Source organism: Carassius auratus, unplaced genomic scaffold (assembly GCF_003368295.1).
Source record: "Carassius auratus strain Wakin unplaced genomic scaffold, ASM336829v1 scaf_tig00025657, whole genome shotgun sequence".
In the NCBI taxonomy this organism is placed as follows: Eukaryota; Metazoa; Chordata; class Actinopteri; order Cypriniformes; family Cyprinidae; genus Carassius; species Carassius auratus.
In genome coordinates, this window is record NW_020525443.1 from 221,367 (window position 1) to 235,859 (window position 14,493).

At 37.3% G+C, this 14,493-nt stretch overlaps 2 protein-coding genes across 4 annotated transcripts in view; both read right to left on the minus strand.

The window, feature by feature from the left end:
- Positions 1 to 579: 579 nt before the first annotated feature.
- LOC113078404 (transmembrane protein 51-like) lies at positions 580 to 6,755 on the minus strand. Its single transcript, XM_026250738.1, has 3 exons — positions 6,583 to 6,755; positions 4,287 to 4,739; positions 580 to 2,006 (listed from the first exon to the last, which is right to left on the minus strand). Exons 2-3 carry the CDS (start codon positions 4,643 to 4,645, stop codon positions 1,604 to 1,606), a joined length of 762 nt encoding a protein of 253 aa, XP_026106523.1. The 5' UTR covers positions 4,646 to 4,739; positions 6,583 to 6,755; the 3' UTR covers positions 580 to 1,603.
- A 1,210-nt stretch (positions 6,756 to 7,965) lies between these two features.
- LOC113078392 (kazrin-A-like) overlaps positions 7,966 to 14,493 on the minus strand; it is a 34,312-nt gene continuing 27,784 nt past the window's right edge. For 2 of the 3 annotated variants that reach the window (XM_026250722.1, XM_026250724.1), the window contains 7 exons: positions 12,247 to 12,452; positions 11,974 to 12,092; positions 9,626 to 9,857; positions 9,325 to 9,426; positions 9,078 to 9,244; positions 8,801 to 8,921; positions 7,968 to 8,508 (listed from right to left, as the gene is read on the minus strand). In XM_026250722.1, the coding sequence (XP_026106507.1) occupies positions 8,350 to 8,508; positions 8,801 to 8,921; positions 9,078 to 9,244; positions 9,325 to 9,426; positions 9,626 to 9,857; positions 11,974 to 12,092; positions 12,247 to 12,452 (1,106 nt within the window). In that variant the 3' untranslated portion in view covers positions 7,968 to 8,349. Of the gene's footprint in view, positions 8,509 to 8,800; positions 8,922 to 9,077; positions 9,245 to 9,324; positions 9,427 to 9,625; positions 9,858 to 11,973; positions 12,093 to 12,246; positions 12,453 to 14,493 lie in introns of all 3 variants that reach the window. The other variant, XM_026250723.1, reaches the window with a different exon arrangement.

Consider the following 14,493-nt stretch of genomic DNA (forward strand, 5'->3'; position numbering starts at 1 on the left):
GACTCCTTCACCAGATGAATCACAATCCACTTTATGAGGGCTAGGGTGTGAATTGAATACTTCAGTTCTGGATGGAAATTTACAATCTATTTTTTAGAGAATTTATAATCCAAAATGAAATCCTTCCTTGTGTCACATCTTTATTATTTCCTTGGTAACACACTTCATGAATAGAGATGCAAAACAAATCAAACAATTTCGTTTCTAAAATGACTAATATTTATATTAGTCATATATGTATTTTTTAACATTTTTTATTCATTTAGATCTTTCCATAATACAGGAAATACAGGATCATATTTACTCTGTACACAAACACTTTATTTCTTTAAGTATAATTATTATCCCTCATGACACATACATATATTTTTATATTTCAAATCAAAGAGATCCACTTGTCAAATTGTTTTTATTTCTCATTCCATTCTAGCTTACAATTATAAACAGAACATAACAAAATAGAGAAAAAAAATTGAAGAAATATATTAAATAGCACATGAGATTCAGCAACATTTTTTAAAAAAAAGAAGAAATCTATTAAATAGCACATGAGATTCAGCAAAACAAACCCCCCCCCCCCAAAACAGAAGAAATATATTAAATAGCACATGAGATTTAGCAACATTTTTCCATCCATGTCAGTCTTAAACTGAAGAGGCGTCAGCAAAATTTCCAGAAACATAAACACTGATTTCATAAATAACCAGCAACAGGTGTGTTTTAATGTGAAAGTCCTGGAGTGTTTAGAGTAGTAATGCAAGTGCAGACAGATGACTGGGAGCTTCAAACCTCACAGCATGGAGATACCACAGCTGCCCAATCAGAAACACAGTTGTCTTCACACAAATCAACATTAAAAGTTAAAAATAAAGGGAAGAAAAGACTGAGTGTTTGTGTATCCAAGTTAGAGAAAAAGGAGACAAGAAATTCTGTGTCTGGTGGTGAGAGTGTGATATAAGGCAGCTGCAGGGTCAAAGAACTTCTCTGTGTCGTAAACCACGAGGAGAGACACATACTGATGATCTCACAGTCTGTCAGTCCGACGACAAGGTCACTAAAAACACAGAAAGTTAAAGCCAACACAAGAACCAAAGCAAAGTTCTTGGAAAATGTACACACAAAAAAACATCACATGCACTCACACCAGACACAAACACATATTAGTGCAAAAAAACACAATAGTGCTGATGTGACTCACAGTTTACAGTTTCACATCTCTTCTGAAATTATAGTGGACGTCCTATGAAACAAAGGTCTAGACAGCTTGGATGCCAAATTTCAAGTTCAACAGCAAAAACAAGACCATCTTATATAAAGATCAGCAGTGGTTCAGTAAACATCTTTCATAAATCCAGTTCGGTTTTAATCCAGTCAGCTGCAACTTTTTTTTATTACAATTTTTTTTTGCTACAAGGATATATTCAGGAAACACAGGAAGACATAACGACGGCTCTCCCCTTTCCATACTACTGCCTCCTCTGTGATGCTGATAGTGGCACATCCGTTCCAGAGGAGTAATATGAAGTTCAGTGCAGTAGTAACTTGTAAAAGAGGTAGTCACACTTCATCACACTGCAGGGTTAGCATAAACCTCCAGATTTCCTCACTGGTGTGCGTTTGTAGGAAGTGGAGGGAGCTTTTCATCATACTGTGGAGGAGGCGTGAGGGGTTCGATGGAGAACACGTTAGTCTGCTGGATATCGCTTAAGCTTTTCCTCCTCAGGTTATCCGATTTCATGCGCCTAATTTTAAGGGGAATCAGCTTGCGCCCAGGCCGGCTGTTTCTTCGGCCACCTGCACCAGTGCTGGGGTCGATTTGGGATGAACGTCTGCGTGCTGGGCTAAATCCATCTACCACAGTGTGCTGATCTTCCTCTAGGTCCTCATAGGCTGGCAGCTGGGTGATGCTGTTGTGTCGCTCTGAGGACTGACTGATGGGATACTGGCCACTCATTACCACCTCATCGTAAGTGGGTACAGTGTAGGTTTGAGCTAGTTGTTCCATCCTAGAAGCAAAAATGTACAACCAAACACAGCATATTCAGCTTATTTTTGTTCAAACTATCATTCAAAACATTTGGGGTCAGTAAGTCTTAATATATGCTTAATATTTTTATTCAGCAAGGATGCATTAAACTGATTAAAAGGGGTCATCGGATGCCCATTTTCCACAAGCTGATGTGATTCTTTAGGGTCTTAATGAAAAATCCGTAACAAAGTTTGGTTAAAAATTCTCAGTGATATTGTAAAAAACACCTTTTTTTATTCTGTCAAAAACAGCTCTTTTCAGAGCAAGCCGGTTTCCCTTAAATGTTAATGAGCTCTGCTGACCCCGCCCCTCTCTTCCAGCCGCTCTCTGAGGGACTGTTTACTTCAGCCGCAATCGTGTGAAACTTGTGAATTAGCACATTATTATTATTATTATTATTAACACCTTATACTCACTTTTTCTGTAGGTGATCGGGGTGCAATCTCTTAAGAAACAAACGTAATACACTGCATCTTCAGCAGCTCAAACTATCATCTGGGTCTGTTTTTGTGACATCACACAGACATCTGAGAACGGCTCGATTTGAGAAAGGGGTAAACATTTTAGAAGATAAAAGAAGGTGGATTTTTATCACTATAGGGTGGTTGTGTACACACACTGCCAAAACACATTTCAGTTCAAACAACTTCTAAAAGTGCATGTAGCATCCGATGACCCCTTAAAAGACAAACGTTACAAAAACAATCCTCAAAATTACATACATGACTCTGGACCTCAAAACCAACCATAAGGGTACATTTTTCGAAATTTAGATTTATACATCATCTGAAAGCTGAATAACTGTGCGTTCACACCTCCGGCGCCGAGAGCGTCAAAAATCGCTCTTGCCACTCTGCTCACGACGCTGCAGAAAGATTCGTGAGCGCTCAGACGCTCTGCAAACAAGCTTGTTGATCTCGTGCAGACTAACCACAAGGAGGGTAACGTTATAAGTTAACCTCATTAAATATTGTTGTGGACAAAGTATTAAGATCCTTTACCTAATAATGTAGAAAGCACTGTAAAATACTCTGATGTAAGTAAAAGTCTTGCATTGAAAATGCTACTTAAGTAAATATAGTCAAGTATAAACATTACTTAATGTAAGTATTATCAGGGAAATTTGTTTAAATGTAAACTGGGACTACAAAAATGAACAATCTCAGACACCTTGGTCCACGTATCAATTTTAATGTATTTTTTTATGTCCCTGTACGCAAACGGACACATCATAGATCATTGCAAACGGGAAACGGCAATAATCAACCTGTCCTCCATTGTGCTTGGGAACTAATGTGGTCGGAGCTGCGTTCTCTGGAATCCTCTCAAGCGGTGGACTTCTGCGCTCCGATTGGTTGCTGCCCAACAGCGTCATAGCTCATTATCATAGAGTTGCCTTGATTTCAAGCATATTACTAATCAAAAAATGTTTTAATATATTTACGGAAGAAAATGTACAAAATATCTTCACGGAACATGATCTTTAATTAATATTCTTCTTATTTTGGCCCATACAATGTATTTTTGGCTACTGCTACAAATATACCCCAATGACTTAAAACAACCCAACGGTTTTCAACATTCAGAATAATAAGAAATCTTTCTGGAGCAAAAAAAAAAAAAAAAAAAAAAAAAAAAAATCATTAGAATGATTTTTGAAGCCTCGGAATAAAATAATTTTAAAAAAGTGAATTTGAGTTTATTTGAGCAATTTCAAGATTATCTCTCACAATTCTGATAAGCAAAAACAACTTGTCATTGTTTCTTTTCCTCTCGTCTGAGAATCATGAGTATCCCTGACTTCTGGCTTTTTTTCCTCAGAATTGTCAAACTCACAATTTTTGAGTTAAGTTGAGTTATAAAGTCCGAACTAGGAGATATAAACTTGCATTTGTGAAAATAAGTCAGAATTGTGAGATCAAATAAATAACTTTTGTAAAATTTTAATAATGTTAATAATAATAAGCTTAAATATTTAATAAATATTTATTCTCCAAATTGGTCTAAATGACATCATAAAGTAATAAAATAAAAAAAGAATGTTCATTTAATTTAATGTTAATTTAAAATCTTCCAAAAATCATGAAGTGTATTCAAGTCACTTGTATGTGTGAATTATTTAATTGATGTGTTTTTGAAAACATTAATTGGACAAAAAAAATTAAATAAAAAGTCAGACACATCATTAGCCTATTTACCATCATAAAGTGTAAGAATGTGGCTGCACCTGGGTGTGTATTTAACAGCATTTACTCACCTAGCCCCCTCCTCCTGTGTGTTAGCAGGTGTACCGCTGGCTTCCTGTCCCCGGGCCGCCCTCTGTTTCTTCCGTACGCTCAGACACACAGACAGCAGCAGAAGCGCCACTCCTCCCCCTACTAGGACGAATGCCACGGACGAGGCCTCCCGAACTTGATTCTGATCCATGCTGGGTCTGGAGCTGTTCCCTCCAGACCCTGCCGGCTCCACGCTCCACATAATCATGACTATCCCCAGAGCGATGAGGCCCAAGCCCAGCGCAGCAGTAGCATACTGCGCCCCAGAGGTACTGCCGCTGTTCCTGCTGGGGCTGGGTGGAGTCGGGTCGCTGTAGGACATGCTTCCAAACCTTACCATGGATTCAGATCTCCTCTGGATATGTTGTGTGCCTGTCGAAATGCCTAAAAACCGTATCTCATTTTTCCTGTCTTTTCTGGAGTGCTGACCCCCTCTGTGAACAGAAAATCAAACAAAGGTGAATCAGCAGAAAAGTGATTGAATAATCAAGACAGACGATCATAAAAGAGTCTTATATCAGTCAACGTCCAAGATCCAGGCCAATTCCTTTGATAAAGCCTGTGTGAAAAAAGCGTAACCCTTCCAGTGCTTCAGCAGTGATAAGGTTTTTATCAAAGCATATTTATTGTGCACACACATCAGTAGACATGATGTTAGGCTTGCCAAACATCCTTCCATGAGATAAAGCAGGCGTCCCTTCAACTGAGCTTTAGTTACAGGTGCATAAAATGGAAGAAGGAGTTTGATTCATGAGTGAAGTGAGAGGGTTCACAGACTTTTCATCTCTGCTCTGGAAAGTTTATGTTAAAGTGAAAACAAGGCACCTCCAAGCTCCAAAAGTGTCTTTACTAAGAATGTGTTATTGTTTAATAGACAAATACACAACAAAAAAAAGCTCATGATAACTCTGCTCAGTCATGCCTACACAGCTCCTGGCATTGGTTATCTGTCCAGGCAGGTCTGGGATACGCACTCTTTGCAGCACCCTTAATCATTTCTTAGCATTGTAGCAACATTAAGTCATGCTCCCAGATCAGTGTAAAACTTGTGCATGCAGAACCAATTAGTTTATAATAGAATTATTTCCTTGAGTTGTGACTCATCGGTTATGCTGTGTGTATGGAAAAGTGTAGGCAGTTGCTCATGAGCTTTGTCTTTGTATTCCAGTATTTAAAGTCTCGATGGACAGACATAATTTCTGCACGGCACATCTGACTTGTTGAAGGCAATTTCCCTCATGAATAAACAAGGTTTAGTACATGCCTGAATTTGATCCATAACATAGAATTTACCTAGCACGTCTAAGCATGCAGACAGATAAAATGATGAAAGTGAATCCTCCCTAGGGAATGGCAGGAATTTCCTTTTCTCCCAAAAGCCACTGTAACCAGATTAGACGATGGAAAACAATAGTGCCACATAAATTCACATTACAAGGGACACCGTAAAAGGTTCAGCTAAGGGAGCCCAGGGCAACCGGGGGCCCAGAAACCCTAGCGACACCAAATTTCAGATGGAAGCTGTTTCTTAGAGGGAAAAGTACACACACATTCCAGCATCAGTGAATTTAGTGATAACTTGACAAAAATTGTCATCAAAAATAAGAAACATTTTTTTAATAATTTACAGTACTCAAAACGACACCTAAGGGGGAGTTAACACAGAATATGCTTATATATATATATATATATATATATATATATATATATATATATATATATATATATATATATATATATATATATAACGTGAGCACCTAGTTTTTATGCCAAATACAAAAACGTTTAAAAATGTGTAAATACCCGTAAAGCTGTGATGTTTAACACTCTGCCAAAAATCTCCTCGTGTGCATCATGCAAGAAATAAAGTCATGCAAGTTTGGAAAAGTATGAGCGCAAAGTTTTCTTTCTTGATTTCCCTTTAAGCATCAACGTCTGAAAATCTTATCCGAGTAGATTTTGAACGTGTAATATAGGTGTTAGTAGAAACTTTATAGAGTTAAATGTCCTTAACGCAAACAATAAATTAATGCAACTTTACACGAGCAGACGTCCTGTTAAACACTAAGAGATAGCAACAGCGATTCTTAACAGAATGATCACACTGTAAGGCGTAAAAAGTCCAAATATTATTAAATATATGACAGATTTAAAACAACAAATGCGCACGACATGCGTCTTAAAAACAGAACGCGCAACGTAAAATCATGTAAACATAACAAAGTTCCAGAGAAACGAGTCAAACTTCAGGTTCACTGGGAATGTAAGAAGACTTACCGAGAAAAATCCCCTTCCTTTTGTTTAGGAGACCAACCCCATTTAAATGCTGGATGAAACCACTTTTAATCCATTGATGCTACACCGCAGCATTCCTTAAGATACTCAACTTGAATTTCTTAAAGCGGTTTGGCCTCCAGTTTCACAGAAGTGAACATCTTCCTGTCCCTGCAGTCCAGAATTAACCCTTTAACAGACCTGTTCGGGCTCCTGCCCCGCCCACATGTTCTGAGGGGCTAAACTTCCCCATCCTCTGACACTGATGGTCCATAAAACTCTTTCAGTGAAATTTTTAAAATAGAAACACAACCTATCAAGGTTTCCAGTTCCTTAAGTCAAAAGTGTTCATCTTACTTTCGTTCATCTTTTTGTATTTCAGTCTTTTTTCTCAATTTTTTAAAAATGTTTAAGAATTATTGATAACCTCTAGGAAGACTGTAGGTCTGTACAGAAGCTGTCATGAAGTTTATTTATGACATGAAGTTTGTTTATACACTTTTCAAGATACTAGCATTGTTTATCACCATTCTTCAGTCAGGGTGGTGCACATCAAATGACCAGGATCACCCACATAAATACGTCAAACAAGGTTCAGACAAACATCAATTCCTAGAGCGGGACAAATGCTCAACAATATTTAACTACTTTATTGGCAGTTGTGATTCTGGCAGTGTTAATAATGCTGGACAAAGGTTGACCATATTGACAAAGTGCTTCCTCTTTACGTTAGGAAATATCATGTAACTTTATAACAGTAAATGGAAAAAGGAGTGTTCTGACATGTATTACGTATTTTTCTCAGAATAATGAAATACTTTAGTAATCCTGAGTGGGAAACTGTGGGAATGTCAGGTAAGATGTTTATCAGATACCAGAAATATGAGGAACAAATATTTAACAAAAACACAACAATGCCAAAGTGGGAAAAAATTAGCTGATCATTTTTTTTTTCGACCCCAAAAAATGTTGTCTTGTCTTAATGTCCTGGGATAAAATACAGAAGTAGGCTGCCAGAGAGAAGAGTTAACTAAAATTTAAGACCATTTTAATATGGAGAACATGTAGTCCTGTCTTTATCTATACAAATATGCACCTCCTTTAACGCTGCTTCAGAAAGTCAGTTAATAAACACATAAATGTACAACAGTCATATCTTTTATATTTGCACATTTACTATGATGATTAGCCTAACCCCTGCTTCAGCTTAGCAATGTGCATGACCTTGGAGTTGATAGCATAGCTATGTTTGCATGATATTGAGATTAGTGATTTACAGTCGGTGCACAGAAGCAGCAGATTCGAACCATTTGAAACATTGGTGGGGGGGGGGGGGTCCAAATTCAATACCACGCCTTAACATAAATGGCTGCCCACTGCTCTGGGTGTGTGTGTGTTCACTGCTGTGTGTGTGCACTTTAGATGGGTTAAATGCAGAGCACGAATTCTGAGTGTAGGTCCCCATACTTGGCTGAATGTCATGTCACTTTCACTTTTAATATCAATAATTTTGTGAAAATCTAAACATATGGATTCTCACTTTGAGACAAACGAGTCTACAGCCACAGACAACAACATAGGGTCTTCAAAGCAAAGCCAACTGGCAAACTGAGAGTCCAGAGACTGAAAATGTGAACTTTCATTAAAATTTCATCAACATTCACCTTGAAAAATAAAATCCCCCATTTGGGAGCTTGAAGAAAGTGTCTTTGTTTTTCCTCAGAATGTGTTTGTTATGTTTTTCATCAGTGATCTCAACAGGAGAAAGACTCAGACATTTGTGAGCTCAGCAGCAGAAAAATGTCGAACCGGGCAACGCTCTCGTTGTAGCGAGACCTCCTGAAGTCCATTCCTTGGAAATGACCCGGATCTGTTCTGATGACTGATCTTTCGTCCAGCGAAGTTCTTTGGGCTGAGACCAAGCTGCTGCTGTAGAAAAAAAAAGTATCCATTAGATTTCTGATTCATCGGTGCTTCAAACTTTTAAAGACTTTTAAGAATTATTCAAGCAATAATGAGGATAGATTGTTACTGAGAACTACACTCGAAAGAGAGAGCAGACACTGGTTGTGCAAAAAGATTAATGCAAAGGATAAAGTGTTAACTAACTACATTTAAAGTAATTGTTCACCCAAAATATTGTATTACTGAATACTGGCACGTCTAAATGTAGCATTTGTATAAGTTTTAAGAATTTTATGATTCAGCTTTAGCGTTCTACCTTCACCCTCCTTAAAGACTGCTGATCATCAAGACAGCTAGGTGATGAGCTGCTTAGAGAGCTTTGCCGGTGAAGTGTGGGCGGAGTCCCCAAAGGTTCGACTTCCTGATCAAGCTCTGCCCTGCAGACACAGACATCAGAGAAATCTGCATGACTCGACTGTCTCCTGAACTTGTACGACAATATATTCAAAGAGACATTGATTCATTGAGACATATACACTTGTAGAGTTAGACACAGACACATACAGTACAACAATACTAACAGACAGTCTTACCTGGCTGCACTGACAAGTGCCTTCACCTCTTCATTCAGGTGATGACGGACCATGTGCTTGTTGCTTGGAATACACAAGGCCGCCGCCATGGTGTCAGAGCTGAAGGAGGGATCCATCACCATGATGGCACCATGAACCCCACTGCTCTGAAGATTGTCAGCAAACTCCTAAATGAAAAGATATGTCATTCTTTTGAGTTAATCCATATACCACCACCTACACTTTCTCTGTTGTCTCTCAATGGTACCTTCAGATCAATCTCTTTGATCCATTTGATGATGCGATGACAGGTCCACACTACAGGGTCTGTGTTCTGATTCTCACACTCTGATCGCCTGGACTGCAAAATCTGCAGTAAAACAGTATTTGGATAATTGTTGTTTAGCGTCATTAACTTATTAGACAGACAAACAGGGTATGTTTTCCAAACTGGGCTATTCTGATGTGTGTGTGTGTGTGTGTGTGTGTGTTGTTCCATTTTGGTAAGGTTGCCTGTGCCTGTAGGAATTCCCATCATGCTGTTCTTCTGGTTTATGTGTGTGTGTTACCTCTTTGTCAAAGTTGAGCGTATGTAGCAGCTGTATTCCCAGCAGCAGGCTGTTCTGGTGGGCTTTTTTAGACACGTGCAGATGCTTCTCAAGGTCGGTGCGCGTGAGTGTACTTAGGAGACGTCCGTCCACAAGGTGAGTGTGGAAGAACTGGGAATATTGAGGGAGACCTACATCCATCAGCCAGGCCTGAGCCACCCAGTGGTGATCCAGATCAGCTGCTTTAGAAAGGCTGAAACAACATTAGAAAAATATTGTATAAATCTAGAAATAAATGGAACTCTTTGTATTCAATGAAGTTTTGTATACCGTTTTAATAACAGAAGTTGCAACTTGATCATCAACATTATTATATATACAGTATACAGCTGCTTCTCAATAAATTAGAATGTCATGGAAAAGTTTATTTATTTCAGTAATTCAACTCAAATTGTGAAATTTGTGTATTAAATAAATGCAATGCACATAGACTGAAGTAGTTTATGTCTTTGGTTCTTTTAATTGTGATGATTTTGGCTCACATTTAACAAAAACCCACCAATTCACTATCTCAACCAATTAGAATACTTCATAAGATCAATAAAAACAATTGTTGGCCTTCTGGAAAGTATGTTCATTTACTGTATGTTAATTTATTGTACATGTACTCAATACTTGGTAGGGGCTTCTTTTGCTTTAATTACTGCCTCAGTTCAGCGGGGCATGGAGGTGATCAGTTTGTGGCACTGTTGAGTTGGTATAGAAGCCCAGGTTTCTTTGACAGTGGCCTTCAGCTCATCTGCATTTTTTGGTCTCTTGTTTCTCATCTTCCTCTTGAGAATACCCCATCGATTCTTTGTGGGGTTCAGGTCTGGTGTGTTTGCTGGCCAGTCAAGCACACCAACACCATGGTCAATTAACCAACTTTTGGTGCTTTTGGCAGTGTGGGCAGGTGCCAAAAAAATGCAGGAAAATGAAATCAGCATATTCAAGAAGCTTGTCAGCAAAAGGAAGCATGAAGTGCTCCAAAATTTCTTGGTAAATAGGTGCAGTGACTTGACCAACACCAGCAGATTACATTGCACCGCAAATCATCACAGACTGTGGAAACTTAACACTGGACTTCAAGCAACTTGGGCTATGAGCTTCTCCACCCTTACTCCAGACTCTAGGACATTGGTTTCCAAATCAAATAAAAAAACTTGCTCTCATCTGAAGAGAGGACTTTGGACCACTGGGCAACAGTCCAGTTCTTCTTCTCCTTAGCCCAGGTAAGAATCCTCTGACGTTGTCTGTGGTTTAGGAGTGGCTTAACAAGAGGAACACAACAACTGTAGCCAAATTCCTTGACACGTCTGTATGCCTTGAGCCCAGACTCAGTCTATTCCTTGTGAAGTTCATTCAAATTCTTTAATTGATTTTGCCTGAAAATCCTCATAATTCTGCGGTTTCTCGCAGTTTGTTGTGCATCTTTTTCTTCCACACTTTTTACTTCCACTCAGCTTTCTGTTAACATGCTTGGTTACAGCACTCTGTGAACAGACAGCTTCTTTGGCAATGAATGTTTGTGGTTTACCCTTCTTGTGAAGGGTGTCAATGATTGTCTTCTGGACAACTCTCCATGATTGTGTAGACTAGTGAAGCAAACTGAGAGACCATTTTGAAAGCTCAGGAAACCTTTGCCGATGTTTTGAGTTGATTAGCTGATTGCCATGACACCATATTTTAATTTGTTGAGATTGTGAATTGGTTGGTTTTTGTTTAATGTGAGCCAAAAATCATCACAATTAAAAGAACCAAAGACTTAAACTACTCCAGTCTATGTGCATTGAATTTATTTAGTACACGGGTTTCACAATTTGAGTTGAATTACTGAAATTAACTTTTCCACAACATTATAATTTATTGAGATCCACCTATATGTTTATATATATATATAACTTGATATATAACTTTAACCTGGAATATTCTTTTCAAATATATTTTATTAATAAAATAAAATGCTATTAATAACATAAATAGAATTAAGTTTTTGGGGCGGTCACACCATTTGACCTTCAAGGGATTGTTCGCCTAAAATAAAAGTTTCTGTCATCATTTTAAACCATTTAATTAATACGGATTGATTTTATGATGCATTTTTGGATCTTCCATACTTTGGTTACCTGGACTTTTAATGGAGAGACAGAAACCTCTTAGGTTTCATTAAAAGTATTTTGTGGTCTTAATATATATTTTTTTATATTTTTTTAATCTCTATGAAATTGTTGTTCTGTTCAATTTATTTTTATTTGCAGGGGTCCTCTATAAAAAAAAAAATATTTTTCTGTTATGTTCTCTTTTTTTATGTCTTAAGATGTGCTTCCTACCCGTGTCCTAAATCCGCATCCCTGTAGTCTTCAATGGCCAGACGGAGTTTCCTGCGGTGCATTGAATTACTGATCCCTAAAACAAACTCCAGGTCCTCATCCGTAAGAACTAACAAAACCTAACAAAACACACACAGAAATCAAGGTTTAATTCTAACATTCACAAACACTGCTTGTTTAAATAGCCCAAAGCATTCTGATAGGATCTGTGTATAATTTTATAGACTGGTGTGGATAAGTGTTTATGTATAATACCGACAAGGTCACGTCTACCTTCCCACTTTTAACGTTGTCTGCACAGGCCCGTATGTACATGGGCATGGCCATGATCACCTCTAGCCACGCCTGCACGGTTCCTGCACGCCAACGGGACATGGGGGCCGTCCGCGCGAGCTCCACCTGCTGAAGACGATCCAAATGCTCCTCGCATTCTGATAGGCTCACACTGAGGCGGGCGGGGCTTGATAAACTGTCGGAGTCTAGATTGGTGGATGACGGGAGAGGGGCGGGACTTAATAGGAGTTTGTTTTCTATAATTTATGAGCATAACCACCGTGTTTTCTCAAGTGGAGACAGCTATACGGTACCATAAACATAAAATATATTAATTCAGAGATAGGTTAGATTAATGTCCTGGAACAAACATTTTCCCATTTACATCATAGTTTTTGAACAGCAGCCACTAAAGCGTCTTCTGAGCAGGAATCAATAATTTCACCAGTAGATGGCAGCACAAAACCGCCTTCAAAAACGGCAATCTCCTCAAGTGCCCATCATTTGTTAATAATAGGGTTGTTTCGAAAAACAAAGCACTCCTTTCTTTGAATTTTAACCTCTTAAGACCCGGCAAAACATTTTAGAAAAAAATAGTAATAATTTTTTTTTCATGTCATTAAATTGCTTAGAGCATATAAATACATGTAAAAATTTATAAATTAATTAATACATTAATTAAAAATTATATTTCATTAATTAGTTATGCTACGTCCTTGGTAGAGGACATCGGGACTCAATAAAATAAAAAATGAAAAGACATGAATGAACATGCATAGGGAAAACAATTGATTTTTTTCCATTTTGACATTCGGCAAACGCTTTTATCCAAAGCGACTTACAAATGAGGACAATGGAAGCAATCAAAATCAACAAAAGAGCAGTGATATATAAGTGCTCATGCTCCTATACATGTCTCAGTTAGCTTAACGCAGTACACATAGCAAGAGCTTTTTAAATAATATAATAAATAGAAAGAAAACAGATAGAATAGAAAAAAGAAAAAGAAAAGAGCAAGCTAGTGTTATAGGTATTTTTTGCTTTTGTTAATTGCATAATAAATGACAAGAAAACAGATATAATACAAAAAGATTACAAAGCTACTCAAGTTTTAGTTTTTTTTTAAAAAACAAGCAGCAAATGAATAGAGTGCAAGTTCAAAAGGGAGAAGTGTTTTTATTAAAAAATGTTTTCTGTGTATTATATATATATATATATATATATATATATATATATATATATATAGTTTTCAGGATTTTTTTTTAATCCAACTTTGCATAAAGATAATTCTTAACTATGTTATAACAGAATTAAATGATATACAATTTTTCTTTATGCAAAATGTGTCAAATGGACATAAACAGGTTTTTCATTGTATATAATTTATCTATTAACAAAATTTAATTAGCATATTAATGTGTTTTAAGGCAAAAAAAAAAAAGTGAAAAAAAGTGTAATAATGGACAAGTAATAATTGACAAGATTTTCATAATAATATATAAATTTCATAGGAATACTGAAATATAATTTCTCCCAAAATGCGTAATAAACATGCTTTTAGTCCCGGTGTCCTCATATGAGGACATATGAAATCAACGTCGTGTTTCGTAACAGAAAGTCATATTTTAATTTGAAACCCCATTACATATTCCTGAGATGTTGATTTATGACACACAATTAAAAAATTGGTCAGATTAAAATGATAATTACAAAATATTATCATATTTTTATAAGAGTTTCGCAAAATTATTATCAGACATGTTTGAAGACCAAGGAGAGGGAGTGGCGTGTATAGTCACACTAAAATGTAATGTCCTCAAATGAGGAAGCAGGGACTCTGAAGGGACGTTGAAGAATAATGACTGACAAAACAGATGGCTACTGCTAAGACCTTACAGAGTAAACGTTGTTGGAAAAGAACAGCTTGTCTGGTTTTGCTACTGCTTTCATCTCATCTACACAAACTCTTCATATATTAGACCATTTCCCCCCTCCTTCTCTAATAGAGCTTCATTATCAGGATTGTGGAGTTTGCACATCACCAGGAGCTAATGAGCCACTGCAGAGAAAAACAATGTACACAGAATTCATCCTGCACCAAAATGACAAAATGAGAGCCCCATAAAGACTGGACGAATGGATTAAACAACCACACACACATACAGATAAATGTCAATGCGGTTAAAAATATTTTGTGATGAGTTAGTTAAGGTATGCTCTGTACTACCTAATCGCCATCAAGCAGGC

What these genes read in the sequence shown, in the direction of transcription:
- LOC113078404 (XM_026250738.1), bottom strand. Translation starts at nt 4,645, where the DNA reads ATGGTAAGGTTTGGAAGCATGTCCTACAGCGACCCGACTCCACCCAGC. An exon ending in ACACAGGAGGAGGGGGCTAG is followed by an intron (nt 2,007 to 4,286) that starts GTGAGTAAATGC and finishes TTTTGCTTCTAG; the next exon opens with GATGGAACAACTAGCTCAAA.